This window comes from Zea mays, chromosome 3, assembly GCF_902167145.1.
Source record: "Zea mays cultivar B73 chromosome 3, Zm-B73-REFERENCE-NAM-5.0, whole genome shotgun sequence".
Taxonomy (NCBI): Eukaryota; Viridiplantae; Streptophyta; class Magnoliopsida; order Poales; family Poaceae; genus Zea; species Zea mays.
Genome location: NC_050098.1, coordinates 29,721,191 through 29,745,979, shown reverse-complemented (window position 1 = coordinate 29,745,979; position 24,789 = coordinate 29,721,191). Strand labels below are relative to the sequence as shown.

Here is a 24,789-nt window from a genome sequence, read left to right as displayed (position 1 = left end):
TATTAGTAAATAATAATCTGACCAACTAAAAGCAACTGCTTGACTTATCCCCACATAAAGCTAGTCCACTACAGCCAAACAGGATACTTGCTGAGTATGTTGATGTGTACTCACCCTTGCTCTACACACCAAACCCCCCATCCCCAGGTTGTCAGCATTGCAACCACTGCTCAGGAGAAGATGAAGCCGTGGAAGGAGACTTCCAGGAGTTCCAAGACTACGACGAGTTCTAGGCGTGGGTTAGCGGCAACCCCCAGTCGGCTGCCTGTGAAGGCCGCGGTTATCTACGTTTCGTTTTCGTACTTTGATTTATTGTAAGGACTATATGGACGTCTCAGACGTATAATGTAATCGACTATTATTTCCCCTTTTAATACTATTTTGAGCACTGTGTGATGATGTCCATGTTATGTAACTGCTATGTACGTGAATAACTGATCCTGGCACGTACATGGTTCGCATTCGGTTTGCCTTCTAAAACCGGGTGTGACACCAGGGGAGGGAGCCTCCGCACGAGGCCCCACACCAGGCCTCGTGCAGGGAGTAAGCTTCGGAGACATGGAGGAGATAGTAGAGGCGTGTTAACGCAAATAGAAAGAAGCAAGAAGCACAACCCAACATAAAAAATAGGTTATGTCGGCATGGCCCAAATGACCATATTGTATTGTCTTAAATTGGATGGTATAGCACAGTGAAATAGGATTAGATGTCTCGTGTTTGGACTGTTACGACACGAAATAAAGCATGAATTGAAAAAGTAATATTTTAATGGTTCTTTCATTCTCCAATAATACAAAAGTTATAAAAATAGTGATACTTATATTTATCTTGGTAGCATATATGTTTTTATTAAAAAATAAGTATATATAGCAATTTTGAGCCAAGTTGTTAGTCCTAGCAATATATTTTTTAAAGGTTTTATCTTTCTCGTATGATTTTTTATCTATATCAAATTATAAATAATGTGCAAATGTATTTGTTTATATATATATATATATAATTAAGTTATTTCCCTATGTTTTTGGACCATGTCATGTCTAGATTTTTGGTATTTAAGTAAATTAGAATGAAACTAAACTATATCTTATCGATAAAAAATAGTCCAAAGTACGATGAGTCTGGTGTCCGGCCGTGGGGCTTAAATTTTTATCTCTAGGAGATAGAGCTCGCACGGGAGATATGGCGCATAATATACTACTAGGTGAGTGCCCGTGCGTTGCAACGGAACCGTATAATAACACGATAACAATACTCCTATGATGTTTACTGTTGCAGAACCAAGCAACTGTGGACGCCTACACTAAAGACATAAGGAGTAGTAGAGATATAGATTGAGGTGTCTATGGGTCTGTTATTGAAGTTTGTGCTGAGGTGAGAAAGGTGTTGGGACTGTTAGTCAGACAGATTCAAACTAAAATTTTGGAAAAGAGAAATTAATTCCGGTATTTTCGAATCCTATCTCAAGTAGCTCATCTAGATGATATTGTGAACAGTTGGGCATACACCTTCCAAAGGTCGGCCAGAGCTTTGTGTTTTTTATTTCTGTTGATTCTGTCACTCCTTTCTTACTGCTTAAAATCAGCAAAAAAATATTGGTGCATGATGCTGATGTAGATGATTGGAGCAATTGTGATAACATTTTTATTTATTTATTCCAATCTACAGAACACATGTTGATACCCGGACAGGAACATCCCGCATGAAGTGTTCAAGTGCCAAAGAATGTCAAAGGACCAAGTATGCTGCAGGAACCAATGTACAAGTTGCTCCTGTTGCCATCCCTGCTGAGGTTCAAGACATTCCAGCCCAACACACTCAGGACCATGAAGTTGTTCCTGGTCCTACTGAGGTGCAAGGCAATCCGGTTAAGTATAGTGCAGAACAACTTGGAAGCCATACGATGAACTGTGACCTTGATAATCGTGTGAACTCTGTTTCCAGCAAGGATGCAGTAGAACACGATCATGTCCATTCAGCTTTACCTGATGCGCATAGGGGCAATACACATGCAGATACAATAACAAATGATGGAGAACCCATTGGAGCAAACAACAATGGGAAAGTGTCGAGGTTAACCTACGGTGAAGATAAATTCAGACCAGGTATTCAAAGATCTGAAAACCACACAGAATCTATGGAAGGTTTAAGCTGTTTGCAAAGGGCAGGAGATTCCGTTGGATCCCCAGCAAGTATTAACAATACAGGATTACCAAAGAACAATGTTTCTTCTGAAGCTCATATTGATGATAATGAGTTGAGGAGAAATGATCTTGTCAATGATGTTGAATCAAATTTGATTGATGGTAAACATGACACCATGATGAATCTTTCAGTTCCAAAAATTTCATGTCTCTACAAATGTTGTTCTCCATGTTTCCAATCTATTTATAAGATGGTTCATGGTATTATTTCAAATACTCTAAGTTCCAAAAACTCGAGGACATTTTCTCGAGGACCCTGGTACACGATCTGGCCCTCAGCAAGGAGAACAATGTCATCAAATAGCTCATATATTTTAGGTGCAGGCTGAAGCAATGAGATGAGTGCAGTGGCACCAAGGATGTGGACCGACTGCCATAAAGAAATCTGAAGATGATGATTATTGTGGTCTCTTCAGATTTCTTTAATAGCCGTAGGTTTCTTGGTTTTGCTGATGAAGCAATGGCTCAAAGTGGAAGAACTGGATCAAGTGGACAGGCAAGAGAAAACAGCTGTAATCAAGTAAATTATGTTGTACTTAGTACGCAAAGCAGTATGAACAGAACCTGTTCTTGAGAGAAAATATGGAGGAAGCTCTCCAAGTGCAGTTCCAATGCCCCAAAGAATAGCTTCAAGATAAACTTCTTGCAATATTTTGCTGAATGGAATTGTTTCATGATAAATTGGGGGTCCAAATTGCAGACAGTCTTTCTCTAACCAGGATGGTCTCCTTTCAAGGAGAATAGTGTCATAAGGAGCACTTTTCAAATCAACCCTACCACACTGAACCGCTTTGATAGTGAACAGGGCAACATGGGGAGCCAAATACATTATGAAAGTGTGCAAACCAGAACCTGCAAAATAATTTAGCAGAAACCCATGTTATATTTAAATCAACTAATTAAACTCATAATGCACAGTTTCACCAAATCTGGAACTATTTGGAATTACCTAATCCAATGGATGAAGCGACCCCTAGTATAATCCACCACAATCCAAACCTGACATACCAAAGTAGCTCCTGCAGATGCTGCATCAATGACAATACCAAAGTAACACACCATCGGAAGATCACCTCATCCTCCAACCTGAACGGAGGCATCGCCGATAACTACCTGCACACGAGACATGTCAAAATTGTGAAAGCTTGGCCTTTACATGTTCCTCCAATGGCTACAGAGGATACAAAAATGAGCATCAGAGATTCAGTTTTCAGCACCGACAAACAGCAAAATGGAGGCTTCGAAGGACTGGAACTTGAGGAAGGTGACTGTATAGTGTACCTCAGTGCTGCGACATGCTAAAACATCAGGTACTAACCAAAGCCCTCTAAGTCCTTGAACAATATGTTGTGTAGCAGTAGGCTTAGTTTTCTACACAAATGTAATTTCTCAGCCTTGAGAGCTAACACGAAATCTCTTTTACTAATCAAATACTCAAGAATAATAGTACCCTTCTTCATTTGTTTTTCTGTAGGGATGATTCCTTGTTTCTTCATGTGTATACATGGTACAAAATGGAACCCTCTACTTCCATGAATTGTTTGAACTATGCCAATAATTGCCGACTAATAGGTCAGCCATCACCCATCAGCCCAACACAATAAATTAATAAACAATTACCTATATGATCATAGTCTACTATTGCCTATGTGTATATATACTGTTGTATGTCACCTTTAGCTTTTCTCCTGCTCATTGAGACATGAGACCCATCACCATCCCCTCCTTTCCTGTTGCTAAGCTGAATGCCTTGAGCAACAATAGGCTCAGAAAATGCTACTGTGCATTGGTTCCAGTGACCGACTTCAATCAAGACAGAACAGACATGAAGACCGTCGACCACGCCGTCAGCGCAACCGCGACAAAAAGGTACATCCAGAGAAAAATCACGGAGCATTCCTCTCGTCCAATGTCGAACAGCTGAGACATCGTTCCTGAACCACACGAGTCTCTTAGGAATCAGGCTACCGAACACAGCAGAAACAGAGCGCCATCGATCGGCTTCAGAGTTTCATGGGCGTACGTACCGATGCTCATTGCGGGAGGCACGACGAACTGCACCATCAGCACGTAGCGGTACAGTGGGTCCCGAGACAGGAAGCCGAGCCCGTACGTGGCGCGGACGACGGCGATGCCGATCAGCGGGAGGAGCACGAAGCGGACGCACAGGATCGCGACGATCACCACACACTTCAGCGCCAACTTCCGAAGCCCTGCACGCACACATCCATAGCGACTTCAGAGTTCAAATCGGTTTCAGAACGCGCAGTCATCCCGTCCAGGGGGTGGACGTGCTTGGATTGCCGCTGTGTCTGATTCTGATCAAAATAGCGCCCACCTTGAGTCAGGTTTCCACCTAGGATAAGGGTGATGCAAGGGATCGTGTCGTCGCTGCAACAGAAGCAGACCGTGAGTGACCAGCCTGAAGAGGTGTTGACAAGTAGCAGTAGGCGGTTTGAAACACTCTGTCATCCGATGTGCATGCTTACCCCATCAGCTGGAGGGAATCCTGTATAACTTTGAAAGGAGCTCTGTAGCCGACGATTAGGGATTTCAGCCATGAGACCAGGCCAACAACGAACCCAATTATCTGATCCAAGATGTGGCATCGACATCAGATTTGGTCCTTCCAATTCCAACTACGTGCCATAGCAAAGTGAGAAGCGAGATACCGAAACATACCGCAGATTTGGTGGGCGGTGCCATCAGCTCCTCGATGAACTGGTGGATAGCGTCTTTCAGCTTCGTCCAGAATCCCTTGTCAGCAACCTCGCTATCGCAGGACAAGAAAGGGGCCTCCTGCAGTTTTGGCGAGTCAGTTTCTCCCAATATTCCACTGTGACCATGCATGGCCGCTGACGATGCAGTCGACTGCGCTGTAAAATTGCTTACCATTTGGAGCATGCGCATGCCGACAGGGAACTGGTCCTTGGCGTCGTGGCCGCCGCTGGCCCTCGCCTGCAGCTTCAGCTCATAGACGGTCATCTCCGGCAGCTCCGGCTCGGCGAATCCAACAGCAGCGAAAGCCGCGGAACCGAGAAACCAAGCACTCGGATAACCCAAGGTCCCTCCTGTACGTACGCAGGTAGGCAGGAAGGCAGGCTCACAATCGGCGGTTGTCTGGATCCTAGAAATCCAAGAAACGGTAGGGAAAGGCGGGGAGGTCAAAGCAGGGGAGGAGAGGGAGAGCAGCACCAGGAGAACGCAGGCAGAGAGAGAGAGAGGTAGGTCACGAGATCGTCCATCGCGACGCGCTCTCTTGCCTGTACCCCCGTCCTCCCCTTCCCCCTCCACCTCCGCGGCGCCCGCGGTAACCTCGCCACGCCACATCGCATTCGAGCACCAACCGTCGCCGGCCCTCTAATTAAGTTGCCCACGCGGCGCGATCCGGTGTCCACCGCTGCCCCACCGGCGGAGGAGGAAGGGGGCGGGGGGGAGTGGAGCACAGGGGGATGCTAGAGGCGAAGCCGCCGTCGCCGGGCTCCTCCGGCGCGGCGGCACACATCCACGCGGAGAGAGCCGGGCGCCGCGATCCAGGGTGGAGGATGTCGCGGACGCGGGATCCGGGGCGGAGGATGTCGCCTTTAAATTGTGCCCGCCGCCGCGGCGAGACGCGGCCGGCCGGCCTTGCCGGGACAGGCGGCTTGCGCTGTACGGACGGAGTTGGGCTGGCGGCGCGGCGGGGCTCAGACAACGCCCGCCGCTTCGCTGCCGGCGAGGGCGAACGTCGGACGGAGCGGTCCCGCGGCACCTGCCTCGGCGGCGGGGACGCCCACGCCCGCGCGCTGCGGGAGCGGACGCCGTAGGAGGCCGCGACGGCGCGGTCGCGGTCGCGCTCGCGCCGCGCTGACCCCAGATCGGCGGATGCTGGGCGCCTCCTGGCCGGTTTCGTCCTTGGTGAGCGCTCCGGCCCGACCACCGAGCTGGTCGCGACCGACGACTCCGACGCCGCCTCGGACCGTTCGTCGGTGGCGAGTGAGAGCGACACGCAGCTGCCGACATCGCTCGCCGCGGCATCGACGCTGTCCTGCTTCTTCGCCTTCTCCGCTTTCCGCTCGTCCGCAGCGGCGGGGACGACGACATTGCCGGCGGGGACGACGGCATTGCCATACTACCCCGTTCTCCTCTCCTCTTCCCCCAAATCTGGCCCCAAATCGTGCATCCCGGCGCGGCGCGTGCCCGGCCGCCCGGCCTCGGCGTTCCTCCTCGGGCGCGGCTCCACGGCTGGCTTCTCGGCGGTCCTCTAGGCAAGGGCGCGGCCTCGGATCCGGCGCAGGGGCGGGCGCGGTCTGGCCCCAGCACCCGTGCATCCCGGCGCGTGCCCGGCCGCCCGGCCTCGGCGGTCCTCCTCGGGCGCGGCTCCACGGCTCCTCGGTGCTCTCATGGATGGAAGGGCCCCCTGCCAGTGCGGGGCGAGGTGCTCCATCGTTGGAAGGGTCCCCTGCCTCTGCGGGGCGAGCCATGGATGGAAGGGCCCCCTGCTTGTGCTTGCGTGCTCTCAGCGATGGGATCTTGGGAGAAGAGGAAGCGAGAGAGAGGGCAGGGGGCAGTGATTCGGAAAGGGCGAGAGAGATGGAGCGCAGTGGCGAGGAAACCGCGGTCGAGGATGGAAAGGAACGCTATAGAAGGAAGCCGCGACTGCTCGAGGATGGAAAGGAGCGCCGCGGGCGGGCGGGATGCGAGGAAACCGCGGCGGCAGTGAGGAGGAGGGTGGCAGAACCGTGCACCACCGGTTGTAGACGTCTACACTACATACTTATGTAGTAGTAGAGATTCTAGCCTTTAAATCTATTTTCAAATTAATTCCAGATCTATATATTTTAGGTTTCTGGTCTATATATTTTAGGTTGCGGTCCGCAAATTAAATTTATCTATATTTTCCACTTATTTTGTAGCCGTCTGGTCTATTCATCTAGATGGCACTACTTTTTTATAAGCACGTTATATTTTGACAATACCATGATGAAAGAATATTCTATCAGCTAGGGCACCTACCGACCTACGCGCTACGGAACGTAGGTGAGTACGATATATGATTTTTTGGACAGTCTCTATATTTTATTTTATTTTAGTCTATAAATTATAAAATACAGAAACTAAAACTATATTATAGTTTACGTATTTAATAATTTAGAAACTAAAATCAAATAAAAAAAAGTCCTCAAAATTAGTGACTATAAACCAAAAGCTCCCTAATTGTTTGTATGCCATCAAATTTTTTTTTATTCCTTATGTGTTATGGAGTGACATATATGGAATTTTTTATGTGTATTATGTGGCTAGTAACATACATGGAATTGACCCTTTCTTTTTTTCGTTTACAACTCATTAAAATTAATTAACCCGGCGAATCATAAAAGGCTGCTCCAGCACATCTACGCACTTTGCACTGCGCAATCATGATCCGAACTGAGACAAACAAGAAAGGACATGCTGAGGATAATATATATATGCCACACCCACACATGTAAAACGTAAATCAGACCGGCACCGTGAACATGTAAATCGCCAACATTCCAAGTACAAAAGGGATAAAAGCGCACGCACAAGAATATATCCGCAAACGTGGAGTTTTCACTGTCATTTTGGATCCCATACCACTACCGCTAATATAAAGTACTTTGCATCTCTTTGTCAACTGGCCACTTTAGTTAGCTATTGTTATTCTAGTCTAGAGTCGAGAAAGTTCAGTAGAAAAGTGATGTCAAATAGTAGTAGTACTCGCTCGATCGAGCAGCGAGCACTACAAATTGGCACGAATGTATTATAGATATGTTTATTTTTATCTAAATTTTAGAGGTAGATTTAAAGTTAGCTCTAAACTTTAGATCGCCTTATATTAAAACTTTAGAACTTAAAAATAGTAGAGTGAATTTCTTTAAAGCTTTTCGAAGTCTAGAGCTTAGAGCATCTTCAAAAGACTAGCTAAATAACTCGTCAAACCAAATTTTGGCTACTCAATAGCAAAATAAATATGTTGACAGAGTAGCTATCTGACTCGCAAGCTATCTGACTCTCTAAATTAGCTCTCTCACTAGCTAAATTTAGCTAGCCACATGACTAGTCAAACTAGATAGATAGTCTGTTGGACTGAGATGCTATATATAGAATGTAATCTTTATGAAAACATAATTAGATAGTTAAATAGAGAGTAAAAAATAAAGAGTCTCTTGGAGATGCTCTGGGAGAAGTGGATCTAAAATATATCATATATTGTTATATGTAATAGTAGGATGAGTGCTCAAATCCGCACTGGTGCTAATAAGCGTGATTGATTGCGGACACGCACGAGCGAGGTTGAAAAATGAACATCCTAATTTCTACCAGTAGGAATGAATACGATCAAGTACTGTAATAAATAGGGAGAAGAAAACAAGTGCCAAAAAAACTCGATACGCATGGGAATGGGCGTTGCGTTTAAGATAAGGAGGCATTTTGACGCGTATCAAAAAAAGATGTACCTCTGTTCCACCTAACCAATGAGTGAGACTAGACATCCGAATGCAAAAAGAAAACAAATGTTTGGAAACAGTGATCTTATCAGTGATCTTATCTGTTGACTTTATGTTAGCAAGTTTGTTAACACATGATACGTATATATTATCAAGAGCTTGGGTAAGCGAGGTGCTAAGCTGCTGCTAATGACAATCCAGCACTGTACCATGCACAGTTGACAATCAATACTTCTGCAGTGTTGTCAGCCTGTGCGCGTAGACCGCCGAGGCCTCCGGTCTTTGTCCGAATTCCGAAACCGCGGCTCCTGCTCGCTCTCGCTCTCAACCATGAATGTTCTAATTCCCCTGCTCTCCGGCCGCACAGTGAGAACGCGACGACGAGACTCTCACTCAAAAAGGTATTGCTAAAAATTCTACAATTTAGTTTTTGTTTATACGATGATTATGACATATGTTCATTCTAAAATTATAGTTTTATTATACTTTTAGTTTTAAGAATAAAACCCTATAAACCATAGCAAAAACTAATTTATGTTAGAACAATGATAACTAATAAAAGATAAAAAAATAACATACCATGATATAAAGATAAATAATACATAGTATGTTCTAAAATATAGTTCTTTCTAACTTATTCTTTTCCGTCCACATTCATATGTTACTTGATGAATATGTCATTAGTCTAAAACAAATTATATTTTGGTATGGAGAGAGCACATTGTAAAAATAATAATATAGTAGCTAAAAGTGTTGACCGAAACCATATTAAAATTCAGACATAGGTGAAAAAAAAAATAAACAGGCACGCACCCACGTACAGTACAGTACGTGGCGGAAAGCAACACGCGCACACGTCGCGGCGCCACAAACGTGCGGAGCAGTTGCAACAACAGTAGTGCTACAAGAAGCAAATCCGCGGGCCCCACACAAAAAACGCGCACCCGGGGACGCGGACCCTGGGATTAGGCGGAGTTGACCGCCTCGGGGCGCTCCCTTCTGCCCGTCCGTGCACCGGTGGACGGCGTGGATCGTCTCGGGAGGGCCGTCTCCCTTCGTCTCCTTCCTCCGTCCTATCACTCCCGGGCCCATCGGCGAGTGATAAGGCTCTCTCAGTCTCACCCATACCCACTCCCTGTATAAATGAGCAGCCAGCAGCCCCAACCCAAGGCAGCAAGCAAAGCACAGCAGTGCCACGGAGCCATCTCCCCCGGCCTCTATCTCTATCTCTCTCGTCTTGTCTTGGCCTCCTTGCCTTCTCCCCCCTCCGTGCCGTGGCCAGTGGGTGCTGTTGCAAGTTGCAACTTGTCCCTCCCAACCCAAGGCAGCAAGCAAAGCACAGCAGTGCTGTTGCTTCACGCCCGGCAGGAGCAGCGACGAGCCGACGAGAACAGCCAAGGAGAGATCTGCAGACCGGTCGGTCGATCGAGATGAAGAGCCGGAGGCAGAGCAGCGGGGGCAGCTCGGGCGCCTGCGCCGCGGGGGAGAGGAACGCGCACAGCAGCGGCGGGGGGTGCAAGCTGGAGAGGAAGGACGTGGAGAAGAACCGGAGGCTGCACATGAAGGGCCTCTGCCTCAAGCTCTCCTCCCTCATCCCTCCCGCCGCCGCCACCACGCACGCCTCCCTCCTCTCCGACGCCGCGTCGGCGGCGGTGTCCTCCAATCCCGGCAACAAGCAGGTAAAAAGGCAACAGCAACCTCTCGCCCTCGATTCCTCGCTCCCCCCCCACTTCCCACGGCGGTTCCGAGCCCATCAGATCTCCTCGGACCATACATTCATTGCTCTATCGGGCGCAAGCGCAACGAACTGGCCGATTCCGAATCACTGCATCCATGGCCTTCCTCGCCACAAGTTTTAGAAATAGGTACTAGTAAGTAAATGATAGTACTGAGAAGTCCAGAAGCCAACTTAACGACGTGTTATTACACAGTGTCGGAGAGCAATGAATGCACTGTAAAACGAATTGTTCACATCAAATCCATACAATCGGTTAATATCCTCTTCATGTCGCAATCAGTTCCCCTCCTTAAAACCCTCCAATCCTCTAAAAGACAACCAATAACTAGTAGCGTCAAAATCTTCAACTCCCAACCTGTGACAATAATGTTTGCAATGAAACTGAGCCATATATTCCTGCAGTCCTGCCTATAGTTGGAGCCGGATAAGCCATAGTATAAGAATAATATTATCCATCTCGCCTAGCATAAAACATTTACAGTACCCCTGTTTCAAGTCATTCGCGGCCTAGCACGTGTAAAACAGACAAAGGGTCAAAACGAGTGTGCAAAAAGAGCGGGAACGAGACTGCCTTTTACTGTTTTGATTACTGTTATTACTACAAATAAAGGACAAAAAGCATCAGCTCTGGATCAGCGATTTGCCACACCCAATCGATTCGATCTGATTAGCTGTCCGCTGTTTTTGTTTGTGAGTATATGCCCCCACCCCACCCCAGACACCCCACCGCGACCGGCCGCGCATCGAGCCAGGCAATCAGGCATAAGCCACCAATCACCATCGTTTTCAGTCACGTTTCCTCTACGAGGCAGAAAACACTGCTTCCCTCCGTCCAAAAAAAAGGGCCGCGTGATCACTATTCTAAATTTATGTAGATTTTAAAACGATATCAGCAATACATCTAGATAAATTATTATAAAAGTAAATTTAATAATATACTACATCCGTTTCTTAAATATTTGTGGCTTACTAATTTATTTTGAGCTAAAACGCAACAAATAAAAAAAGATAGAGTATCTGATAATAAATTCAAAGCTGAAAACGTTTAAGAGCGTCTTCAAGAGACTCCTCATTTTTAGCTCTATATTTGATTATCTATTTAACTTTTCATAAAGATTGCACTCTATATGTAGCATCTCACTCCAATAGACTATCTATCTAGTTTGGCTGGTCAAGTGACTAGCCAAATTTAGCTAGTGATAGAGTCAATTTGAAGAGCCAGATAGTTTGGCCAATCAGATAGCTAATCTGTTGGAGAGTTATTTTACTATTAAGTAGCCAAAATTTGGTTTGCCGAGTTATTTAGCTAGTCTCAACTCTCTTGAGAGCCAACGCGAGAAGTCTCAACTCTCTTGAGAGCCAAAGCGAGAACAACGACATTTGTTTTGGACGGAGGGCGTATAGACCACACACACATCACTGAAATAGTAGACCATACTGAGATTCCCTCTCCCTCGAGGTCCACTCCATTCACCCACGTTCCACTTCACGTGAATGAATGAATACGTGGTGGGGCCCTCCTCTCCGGTGACAGGTGACAGCCACGCGGGTTTGCTCGGGGGTCACACGTCACGTCATTATTTGGCTTAGGCGCACGTGCCGGATGCCCGAGAGGAGGAACTCGTGGGCGCAATAGAAAATAGGGACCATTCGGTCGGATAATAAACAATACCCGCACTCGCCTGATTATTCCTGTGCTACGCCACGATTCCTCGATCCACCTACCAAACGGGAAACCAAACTACAGTCAGAAAATAGGTACCATCCTGTGCCATGCCCCTTGTGCGCAAGGGAAACCAAACTACAGTCTCCATCGGCTGAGCTGTAGCTGAACAGCGAGCACTGGCGTGGTGTCTCCTTCTACAGTATACTGGTACTCTGTTTATACATGCACTGACATGTTGCTCCAATTATAGTAAAAAAAAGGAGACAGTCAGAAATAGCAATATATATAGCATGGCATGCTCCTGCTCAATGGCCAAGCTAGAGCAAAATTGAGCATTGTGTATTTAGGTGCATAAGAATTTTTTAGGGGTGCATATATAGTAAAATTTTAATTAAATTTATAGGATTTGCATTTTGTGGAGGTTGCATCTGCATCCACCGCATTCAACCTAGCTTCGCCCCTGCACCTGCTAATCTTTTCATCAAAGCTTTTTAAATAAAAGTAAGGAAATTATGGGATTTCTGGCGAGACAGAGAACCTCCTGTCCTGTCCCCGGCACAGTGACACTGACAGTAGCTCGATGTTCCCATCGCAGGACGCGGTGACGCAGCTGGACCAGCTGGACAGCGCGGCGGCGTACATCAAGCAGCTCAAGGAGCGGATCGAGGCGCTGAAGCAGCGGAAGGCGGGCTGCTGCAACGGCGGCGGCGCGGCCACGGAGGCTGCAACGGCGGCGGCCGGGTCCACCGGCGGCGGCGGAGGCGTGCGCATGCCGGTCATCGAGGTGCGGTGCCAGGACGGGACGCTGGACGTGGTGCTCATCAGCGAGGCCGCCAGGCCCTTCAAGCTGCACGAGGTCATCACCGTGCTGGAGCAGGAGGGCGCCGAGGTGGTCAGCGCCAGCTTCTCCGTCATCGGGGACAAGATATTCTACACCGTCCACTCGCAGGCGCTCAGCCCCAGGATCGGCGTCGACGCCGCCAGGGTCTCCCAGAGGCTGCACGCGCTGCTGCTTGCTCCGACGATCCTCGTCTGAGCTGAGAGAGACCTCCAGACCACGGCCTATGCAACCACCGTGCTAATGGCGTAGTAGTACTCTAGTATAGTACTAGTACTGTATGAGTTGGTAGTCAAAGCTGCAGCCTGCAGCAGAGAGCGGTGCAGTAGCGGGGAACTATAAACCGCCGGCGCATTCTTGCTGGTTTCTTTGCAGTTGTGCATATTTAGGAGCGAGCAAAGTAAACACAGGCTGCCTTTTTGTTTTTGTTTTTGTCTCTCCCACCTCTTCGAACCAGTAGACTACTACTGCTACTACTTGTGTCTATCAGTCTATGCTCGGATCCAGTGTTAATTGTTTTACCAGAAATAACTACAGTTTTGCTTACATTGGTGTTAAAAAGGGTGTTTGGTTTGAGGAATCACTTCACAACTAAATTGAGGTGATGTATCATGTGTCCATTTCTTATATTAGTACTAACTATAAGAATTGATGTGGTGATGGATCAACTCATTATATTCCATAAACCAAACAAAAATAGTGAGAAATAAGATGATGAACTAGCTCATTTCTCAAATCAAACACCTCATAAATTTATTGTAATAATCACGGTTAGGATATATGAACATTCTCATTATGACAAACTAGACAATATGCATTTATATATGAATAGTATTTTTTTAAAAGACACTCGCTCAGTGGCGGAAGCTCGTATCTGAATGAGATCTAGGGTATATATATATGGATGATATTAATCAAATAAAAACATTTTGACTTACAGAAATTACCTGTATTTGTACTCTCTCTCTCTCATAAATTCTAAGTTAATCCAACTTTTTTTAAAAGTCAAAGCATCTCAAATAATAATATTTATGATATCTATTACGTGTCATTTGATTCTTTATTAATTATATATTTATTTTTTTATAGTGTATCTATTTGATGTCATAGATTATTAGTCAAATTTTAAGATGTTTTAAGTCTTTAAGAAAGTTGGAATCATTTATAATCTTCAATAAAGGGAGTATAGCATTTTAAAAAAACACTACTAAGAAATCAAGTACTTTTTTCCTTATAGCAACAAGAAACTGGATGGGCACTTGTATTGCGTTGGTTGCTTCGTCTACTTGTGTTTCAAGGTAATACTCCTGAACTAGAAGTCTAGACCAGTTCCATAAATGTAAGGCTGTCTGTAACCGCCGTAAGTCATATTTTGGATAGGTAGCCGTGTGCTCTGTTTAGAATGTGAAAATTTCTGTGCAGATAAATTGATTTTTATGAAACATTTATATTACATGTTCTTGTGAGATTACTCTATACTTGAAGAGGGCGTGGCATAGAAGAAAAACTTTTGTCTCTGGGTAGGTGGGGTATACCAAAGATGCCTAACCGTCCATCGTCACATATGAGTATATGACGCGAGCAGTGCTTTCACGTTTTCACTTTCACCAACGTTTCCAAATGCATACACACTCATCGAACCACGTGGTGTTTACCTTGGTCGTCTTCGCGCAGCAGTATACGTCCATTATCTGGCGGCCGGACGGCGGACTCGGATCACATTAGAGTCGCCGCCGTGCTCCAGCAAGAAACACCTTATCAGCTGCCAGCGTGCCACAAGGACCCAAACCCACCATATAGCGCTTGATTGGTTTGTTGCGCATTGCGCTGATACACCTAGTCCGACACGAGCCTAACTAGATACGGTCATTTTTGTGGTATGTGTAGATATAGGTAAATAATTTTAAAATAACTTATTTTGTATCCGCTTATTTAGTCTAGATTCATCGTGTGTTTGTAACTAAACATATACTCAATCAAAGTCAACGCACGCGATAATTCAGGATAAAATAAAGTGGATAATCAATTAAGTCCATACTGCATCTGTATATCCTGCGTTTTGTGCATAATATATATATATATAATACCCACGTGCATGAGGTGCCAATAAACAACAATATCTACGTACGGCTTATATACATAGCAGCGTCAATAAAAGATGGAAACAATTAGTCGAGTTTCGCTTGTTCACGTTTTTTTCTATCTTTTCGAAAGGGAGGAAACTATTGTCCTATTTGGGACTTTGTAAACTTAATTTATTGATTATTGTTATGCGGACGCGTGGCCCGCTAAAAGTCTACTTTACACGAGTTTAGTTTGCTCGCTTCTTTAAAACGATTTTTAATTTGTTCTTTCATTCGGGAGGAGGATAGAGACATGGAATATAATGAACCGCTTTGTTCTGCTATGCTACTGTACGGCCACGATCACGAAAACGAGATGTGTTTTCTGTCTAGTAGGGAAAAAAACGTGTGGTTGACTCTGACCTCAGGTCTGACCTACTGCTGTTCGTTAGAAGAAGAAAAAACTCTGAGGTCCAAAAGGTGAAAGACATGGATGCACTTTGTTAAAAGTACGGAAGGCCACCAGACAAAGAGATTTGTTAAATTTTCGGTGTTTGAGTTTGAGTTTTATTTTCGAGCGATGATAGTAGTTGTATATATTCTGCAGATCCAGTTTACGTAGGCATAATCTATAATTTTCGGTTTCGTTAACAAAAATATCTATTAGACAAAATTACAAACTCAACAAAATCTTATTCGTATTGGCGCAAAGAGAATTAACAATTATCTCTATAGTTGGAGAAAGAAAAAATAATAATTTATCATAATACAAAGATAAATCATAATCATAAAAGCAATAGTTACTTATACTTATTGATTCGTATAGGAATATTGCATGAAATCAATTAAAAAACTAATGACCTGAAATATAGGAGAAGTAGGGAAAGCGAAACCTGGATCCCTTATAAAAAGATTTGAAAAGAAAATTTTAAACTTGACACTGGATCAAGTGGGAGCCTAGTCGGGCTAACCATATGCAACCCAACTAGAGTGCAAGCCTATTTGGCCCAACCACGTGCCCACGTGCAGCCCAGCTTGGAGGCCCACATCGTAACGGAAGCTTGATTGTGATAGCGACAAAAATGGAACGGGACAGGCGCCAGGCGGCCAGCGCACTGTGTCCGTTCCGTCTCAACCGTGCATGACGATTCACGAGGGAAACTGTATTTTTGACTTTTCAGTTACGCCCAGTTTGGATTCATAATTAAATTTCATTCTAATAATAGTAATTTAGACAAAGATCAATTAAGCTTATATAGTTTTATGTGAGATATTTGTGTACTATTATTAGCATCACATGAGAGATATATATGTGCTAATTTTACTATAAAAGAGTGAGTCAAAGTGTGTCCTATAAGTTGCAGATTAAAACCATATTTCATTGATACATAAAATCATTTCTCATATTCCACTCCATTAATTTGATGTAGATTTAAATCTGAGCTTTAAAAAGTGATGGAATGTCAAATTCTAAGCTAAATAAACTACTTTATTAAGTAAATTCTAATTCCTCCAAAATGAATAAATCCAAACGGTCCATTATGTGGTTCCTTAACTTCTGAAACCACTTCGGGACTGTTTGAATACACTAGAGCTAATAGTTAGTTAGATAAAAATTGCTAGTGAAATTAGCTAGCTAATGAATAGCTACCTAACTATTAGCTAATTGCTAAACGTAGCTAATGGATGAACTATTATGCTAGATTGATTGGATGCCTTTAGCTAATTTTAGCAACTAACTATTAGCTCTAATGCGTCTAAACACTCACTTATTTTTATATCGTTATATGACCTCTTAACTTTTATGAGCATAAACAGTGGTAGCACGTGAGGGGTGTTGGGGGGGGGGGGGGGGGGGGCTCGAGCCCCTAATGCTCCCAACTCATAGAGTCTCTCTAAAGTTCTCATAAAAGTTATATAGTATAATGTAGTGTGATGACTTTATGAACCAACAAATAAGTGTGGGGCAAAAATTTTGTTGAGGCAAGCAAGAAGGAAAACGATATGATATTCAATTGACAACTTCTTTAGTATGTATGGACGTTTTTAACCTAACAAACTCCTCTAATTTTGAAGCGGGCAAACTTGTGAGGATTGTTGAGATTTATGCTAAGGATTTTGATATTGGTGAACTTGCTATTTTTGCCAAATCAACTTAGATAGTTTTTCGTCTGTGCTAGAAGAACTCTAGATTTTTTGGATGCACTAAAATTCAAAAAATTGATAAAATTATGGTTAAGACTAAGTCACACACATCAAATAAATTGGTTTATTGTTTCATTGAACTAACATTGACACTATTATTGGCAATAACTTCAGTTGAAAGAATATTTTCAGCAATGCCCATTATGAAGACAGTTTGGCATGGTAAAATGGGTGATGGAAGGCTTAATTACTTGATGATATGCTATAATGATGAGACATTTAAAAAGATTGATAATGAAAAGATCAAAAATGCTTTCAAGAGATAAAAAATGTCATCTATGCCTAAAAAATAGTGGTATGCTCTATTCTATTCCAAACTAATTTTTTGCTTCCTAATTATTAATTTGAAGGTCCATGAATATTTGACTAATTAATGATGTCTATATGTGTAGGTTGCTTCCTCGGATGAATAATGATTGTAGTTTGGTTATCTATTCATCCTTTCAGTATGGATAAATTGTATCATATATTTCTCATTATGTATTTTATGATCTTTATCGATGTTGGGGGTATGCTTCGTCGCCGAAGATCCTGTAAGAAGAAACACCTTCGGCAGATCCTCTCAAAAGCAGTGCCGAAGCTATCACCCATAAAGCTTCGACATAGTGACATGTCTTAAGACGAAGGAGTGAACCGACTTAAAGATAAAATGACCAATCGACCTGTGATAGCTTATATTATGATTGTAAGCATTTGTAAAGGGCATGAATATAATTTCTCACAGGCTGCGTCCTGTGCCTATAAATAGATGAACAGTATCCCTGTACTGTTCATGCAATTTTGTAATCGCTTGCACGCAACACTCGGATTATTGTCTTCTGTCAAGACGAAGGTATAAATGTGATTAAATATTATGTTTTAATATTTAAGTTTGTATGATGAAATATATGAATAAGTTTAAGTGTTTTGATATATTATTCTTTCATGTTTAATATTTTATATATTTTATCTTTCATTATTCCATAACTCTAATCACGAAGGTATGAGCTTCGTGACCTTTGTTCATGACCTTCGTCCGAAGATTATTATACCCTTGGGGAAATAATGCTTCAATGGACGAAGGACATTAACATTTAACATTTTATGTTGTCTTGTTCTTAATTCGAAGCATTTGAGAACAAGTTTCCAACAATCGATCATCGATGTTTCATTACATTGACTACTGCAAACTATTATGTTTGTCTATTGTATGTGATTTAGTGATATCATGTTGCTATAACGATTTAGTTCAGTCCCTCCTAAAATTTTTCTTGACTTTATCCCTATTTGTGACTATTTATTTTTATATCCTAGATAGTTTTGACGACGTTTTTTCCTATCTTCGAGACACGTAGCCAGAAGAGGGTAAATAGGATTACTTAACCGTTACTCGAAGTAAATCAAATTGTTTTTTTTTCAAAAATATCTAGTTTTTTAAAATACAATTAAAAAATACTAAAATATTGTTTAATTTTAGAGAATTTATGGATTTTTAGCTCAAAAAAGTAAATGTAAGAGAAATAGGGTCAAACCTTTTACTAAATGATTTTGGTGGTTGAATTGCCCAACATAAATAATTGGACTAACTAGTTTGCTCTAGATTATAAGTTCTACAGGTGCAAAAGGTTCAACACAAACCAATAAAAAGATCCGAGTTAGGGTTCAAAAGAAAGGAGCAAAAGAAACCAAAGAGGGCCCTGGTCTAGCGTATCGGACTGTCCGGTGCACCACCGGACAGTGTCCGGTGCACCAGGAAGAATCGACCTCAAACTCTTCACCTTCGGGTTTCTCCAGGCGCACTCCGCTATAATTCATCGGAATGTCCGGTGTGGTACCGGACTGTCCGGTGCACCAAGCGGAGCAACGGCTATCAGCGCAACGGTCGACTGCATAGTGCCCAGATAGAGCTATAGTTCACGGCAGAAGTCAGAGCAGACGCTAGAGGCGCACCAGACAGTGAACGGTGCCTGTCCGGTGCGGCACCGGACTGTCCGGTGCACCAAGATGTTAGAGCTCCAACGGTCGAAACCGTCAGAACCCTAACGGTTGGGTGACGTGGCTGGCACATCGGAGTGTCCGGTGCGCCCATCGACAGCAGCCCTCCCCAACTGCTGTTTTAGTGGTTGGGGCCACACTTCAAGGTATCCAAGTTTTCAGCCAATTACATTCAATACAAGAGCTCTAGACTTCACTCCAAGACACAAACAAGAGATCAAATCCTCTCCCAAGTCCAAAATCACTCCAAACACTTAGTGACTAGTGAGAGAGAGATTTTCGTGTTCATTTGAGTTCTTGTCGCTTGGATCACTTTTCTTCTTCCCCATTCTTGTTCTCAACACCTTTGTAATCTAAGCAAGAGACACAAAGCTGTGGTGATCCTTGCGGGGTCTAAGTGACCCATTTGATTGAAGAGAAAAGCTCACTCGGTCTAGGTGACCGTTTGAGAGAGAGAAAGGGTTGAAAGAGACCCGGTCTTTGTGACCACCTCAACGGGGAGTAGGTTTGCAAGAACCGAACCTCGATAAAACAAATCACCGTGACATCCGCTCTATTTCTTTGGTTGATTTGTTTCTGCCCTCTCTTTTGGACTCGACTTTAATTCTAACGCTAACTCCGGCGTGTAGTTGTGCTTAAAGTTTATAAATTTCAGATTTGCCTATTCACCCCCTCTAGACGACTTTCAGTAAATCAAATTGTTTTTTTCAAAAATATCTAGTTTTTTAAAATACAATTAAAAAATACTAAAATATTGTTTAATTTAAGAGAATTTATGAATTTTTAGCTCAAAAACAATGAATCTGGTTTTAGGTTTTCCCCCTTAAATCATGTTTTTATATTATGGTGTCTACTTAAAAAAATGTCTAAATTGTGTATCGGTTATTTTTTGTGTTTATTTGCTAGAATATGCTCTTATTATCCACTCTCTCTATAAAAAATTAGTTTTAGACTTTTAATGGATTTATATAATAATTGATGTACGTGATTTGTATATATATTTAGATTCATCGTCATTCATTTAAATAAAGACATAAAACTAAAATGAATACTATTTTAGAATGGAGGAAGTATTATAATTAGCCTAAGTTGATGATCTATACTATTTATAGTTAGATTAATTGTATATATGCCACTCAAATATATATATACCAGTCGGTTACCCGTGCATTGCGACGGCTTATAACAATACACACGTAAACTATCCACCAAAAAAATTTTAAGGTTTTTTATTGATTGTCTCCGCTCTCTATATAATATTTTTTGATTTGGCTAACTGATGTTATTGTTTACTCCATGTAATATGTCTTAGTACAACATGACTAATGAAGTGAGCGATTAGAAGAGAATTCACAACGACTGACTGAACTAACAGAAATTATAAAATAATATAATTCCACCATACAGAGACCAAATAAGAGAAAGTTTGTGAGCTCAAGTTTCTAAAATAAGTCACATGAACTCAAACTTATAAAAAAGATAAATTAAAATATGGTGTGATTGCTAAAGCCAGGCACCAATAAAAACTGGATGCGCTCCATATAAATTATGCTACTTCGTGGCAATTACTAACATTTAAAACCAATAAATAACATTTTATTTTACTGTTAGTGTGATAAATCATTGTTGCTCCATCCAATTCAGCAACCTCAAACACCATGGAGTCCATTGCGCCAATGTGGTCTCAGAAACGACATAATGCTTGCAAGAGCAAAGAATGTCGTGCCGTGTTTGGGTTGTAGCCTCGGCCCGTAGTGCTGGTCCGACCCGACACGATTATATATTTTTTATTTTACAAAAAAGACGTATATACATATATATACAATTTATATTCTATATTAAAAGCATTTAATCATGATGTTCTACTGGTTAGACAACTTCACCTAGTGTCTTTCGGCCTTCTTCCATCACGGCATAGGTTTGAACCCCACCTTTTGCATCATTTTTAACATTTTACGCTGATTTAATCAAATGGGTCGATGGGTTAACAGGCTGGGTCGGCATGACGTGCTTGGGCCAGAGTTGTGGCCCGTGCCAGACCGTCGTTTGGCCATATATAGACGTGCAGCGGATTAATTTGAAATAGTTGTGAGGGGTTATTTGGGAAAGACAGGGTTTGTAGCATATGTCAAGCAGGAAAGCAAGTTGGTGTTCATCATCCACACAAGAACATCATGACGACCGACAGGCCGCTTGAGTTACTCCACATGGACCTATTCGGCCCGATATCTTACATAAGCATCGGCGGGAGTAAGTACTGTCTAGTTATTGTGGATGATTATTCTCGCTTCACTTGGGTGTTCTTTTTGCAGGAAAAATCACAAACCCAAGAGACCTTAAAGGGATTATTGAGACGGGCTCAAAATGAGTTCGGCTTAAGGATAAAAAAGATTAGAAGCGACAACGGGACGGAGTTCAAGAACTCACAAATAGAAGGCTTTCTTGAGGAAGAGGGCATCAAGCATGAGTTCTCTTCTCCCTACACGCCACAACAAAATGGTGTAGTGGAGAGGAAGAATAGAACTCTACTTGACATGGCAAGGACCATGCTTGATGAGTACAAGACTTCGGACCGGTTTTGGGCGGAAGCAATCAACACCGCTTGCTACGCTATCAACCGCCTCTACCTTCACCGAATCCTCAAGAAGACATCATATGAACTCCTAACCGGTAAAAAGCCCAATGTTTCATATTTCAGAGTCTTTGGTAGCAAATGCTTTAATCTTGTTAAAAGAGGTAGAAAATCAAAATTTGCTCCTAAGGCTGTAGAAGGCTTTTTACTTGGTTATGATTCAAACACAAGGGCATATAGAGTCTTTAACAAGTTCACTGGACTAGTTGAAGTTTCTTGTGACATTGTGTTTGATGAGACTAACGACTCTCAAGTAGAGCAAGTTGATCTTGATGAGCTAGATGATGAAGAGGCTCCATGCGTCGCGCTAAGGAACATGTCCATTGGGGATGTATGTCCTAAGGAACCCGAAGAGCCTCCACATGCACAAGATCAACCATCTTCCTCCATGCAAGCATCTTCACCAACCCAAGATGAGGATCAAGCTCAAGATGATGAAAATGATGGTCAAGAGGAGCCACCTCAAGAGGAGTACAATGATCAAGGGGGAGATGCTAATGATCAAGACAAGGAAGATGCTGAGGGTCCAAGACCGCCACACTCAAGAGTCCACCAGGCAATCTAACGAGATCACCTCGTGAACACCATCCTCGGCGATATTCATAAGGGGGTAACCACTCGATCTCGTGTTGCTCATTTTTGTGAACATTACTCTTTTGTTTCCTCTATTGAGCCACACAGGGTAGAGGAAGCACTTCAAGATCCGGATTGGGTGCTGGCGATGCAAGAGGAGCTCAACAACTTCACAAGGAATGAGGTATGGCACTTAGTTCCACGTCCTAACCAAAATGTTGTAGGAACCAAGTGGGTCTTTCGCAACAAGCAAGATGAGCATGGTGTGGTGATAAGGAACAAAGCCCGACTTGTGGCCAAGGGATATTCACAAGTCGAAGGTTTGGATTTCGGTGAAACCTATGCACCCGTAGCTAGGCTTGAGTCAATTCACATATTACTTGCCTATGCTACTTACCATGGCTTCAAGCTTTACCAAATGGACGTGAAGAGTGCCTTCCTCAATGGACCAATCAAGGAGGAGGTCTATGTTGAGCAACCTCCCGGCTTTGAAGATAGTGAGTACCCTAACCATGTTTATAAACTCTCTAAGGCGCTTTATGGGCTCAAGCAAGCCCCGAGAGCATGGTATGAATGCCTAAGAGATTTTCTTACCGCTAATGGCTTCAAAGTCGGAAAAGCCGATCCTACTCTCTTTATGAAAACAATTGCTAATGATTTGTTTGTATGCCAAATTTATGTTGATGATATTATATTTGGGTCTACTAACAAATCTACTTGTGAAGAGTTTAGTAGGATAATGATTCAAAAGTTCAAGATGTCAATGATGGGGGAGTTGAAGTATTTTCTAGGCTTTCAAGTCAAGCAACTCCAAGAAGGCACCTTCATTAGCCAAACAAACTACATTCAAGATATTCTTGCAAAGTTTGGTATGAAGGATGCCAAGCCCATCAAGACACCCATGGGAACCAATGGGCATCTCGACCTCGACACGGGAGATAAATCCGTAGATCAAAAGGTATACCGGTCGATGATAGGATCTTTACTCTATTTATGTGCATCTCGACCGGATATTATGCTTTCCGTATGCATGTGTGCAAGATTCCAAACCGATCCTAAGGAAGTTCACCTTAGGGTCGTGAAACGAATCTTGAGATATTTAGTTTATACTCCTAAGTTTGGCCTTTGGTACCCCAGGGGATCCACTTTTGATTTAATTGGTTATTCGGATGCTGATTGGGCAGGGTGTAAGATTGATAGAAAGAGCACATCAGGGACTTGCCAGTTCTTGGGAAGATCTCTGGTGTCTTGGGCTTCTAAGAAACAAAATTCTGTAGCTTTTTCTACCGCCGAAGCCGAGTACATTGTCGTAGGCCATTGTTGCGCACAATTACTTTGGATGAGGAAAACCCTTAGGGACTATGGTTACAAATTAACCAAAGTTCCTCTCCTATGTGATAATGAGAGTGCAATCCGCATGGCGGATAATCCCGTTGAGCACAGCCACACTAAACACATAGCCATTCAATATCACTTTTTGAGGGATCACCAACAAAGGGGGATATCAAGATTGCATATATTAACACCAAAGAACAATTAGCCGATATCTTCACCAAGCCACTAGATGAGAAAACTTTTACCAAACTTAGGAATGAGCTAAATATTCTTGATTCTAGGAATTTTGATTGATATTTTGCACACATAGCTCATTTATATACCTTTGATCATATCTCTTTCATGTGCTATGACTAATGTGTTTTCAAGAGAATATTATGCTAAGTCATAGATTGAAAGGGAAATGGAGTCCTCGGCGAAGACAAGGCTTCCACTCCACTCCATCAAATTATTCATCCTTCGCCGTCACTCCGCACCGCTCTTCACTTTGGTATAATCTTCACTCATATATTATTTACCAAAGGGGGAGTAAGTTCAACAAAGGGCTTATATTTCACTCACAAGTATCCGTTTTTGGCGATTCATGCCAAAGGAGGAGAAAGTATTAGCCCAAAGCAAAAGGACCGCACCACCACCAATTTCAAAAATTTGTAGTCTTTCAATTTGTATTAAAGAAGTGTTTTTAAAGATTTTCAAATTGGTATATTATTGTTGATATAATTTCAAATTGGTATACCCTCTTCAAAATTAATATCTAAAATCCTCTTGAACATTAAGAGGAGGATTTTATTAAGGGAGAGTTTTGTTTAGTCAAAGGAAAAGCATTTGAAACAGGGGAGAAAATTTCAAATCTTGAAAATGCTTCTCAAAATCTTACTCATTTACCTTTGACTATTTGCAAAAGACTTTGAAATTTTTTTTCCAAAACTTTGCAAAACAAAACAAGTGGTGCAAGCGTGGTCCAAAATTTTAAATAAGAAGAAAGCCATCCATGCATATCTTATGAAAATTAAACCAATTTAATTCCAAGTAACCTTTGCACTTACCTTATGCAAACTAGTTCAATTCTGCACTTATATATTTGCTTTGGTTTGTGTTGGCATCAATCACCA

The 24,789-nt window shown here is 42.9% G+C and overlaps 3 protein-coding genes across 3 annotated transcripts; 1 reads left to right on the top strand and 2 right to left on the bottom strand.

Annotated features, from left to right (window-relative positions):
• Positions 1-3,780: 3,780 nt before the first annotated feature.
• On the bottom strand, positions 3,781-5,531 carry LOC103651851 (protein PIN-LIKES 7). The gene is made up of 7 exons (XM_008677534.2): positions 5,465-5,531; positions 5,094-5,272; positions 4,884-5,000; positions 4,691-4,791; positions 4,540-4,592; positions 4,229-4,414; positions 3,781-4,135 (listed from the first exon to the last, which is right to left on the bottom strand). Exons 1-7 carry the CDS (start codon positions 5,529-5,531, stop codon positions 4,011-4,013), a joined length of 828 nt encoding a protein of 275 aa, XP_008675756.1. The 3' UTR covers positions 3,781-4,010.
• A 34-nt stretch (positions 5,532-5,565) lies between these two features.
• Positions 5,566-6,627, bottom strand: LOC103651850 (serine/arginine repetitive matrix protein 1-like). The gene is made up of 2 exons (XM_008677533.1): positions 6,496-6,627; positions 5,566-6,312 (listed from the first exon to the last, which is right to left on the bottom strand). Exons 1-2 carry the CDS (start codon positions 6,625-6,627, stop codon positions 5,566-5,568), a joined length of 879 nt encoding a protein of 292 aa, XP_008675755.1.
• A 3,214-nt stretch (positions 6,628-9,841) lies between these two features.
• LOC100272488 (uncharacterized) lies at positions 9,842-13,440 on the top strand. The gene is made up of 2 exons (NM_001146957.1): positions 9,842-10,332; positions 12,653-13,440. The coding sequence occupies exons 1-2, from the start codon at positions 10,084-10,086 to the stop codon at positions 13,091-13,093; spliced, it is 690 nt and encodes a 229-aa protein (NP_001140429.1). The 5' UTR covers positions 9,842-10,083; the 3' UTR covers positions 13,094-13,440.
• Positions 13,441-24,789: the final 11,349 nt, after the last annotated feature.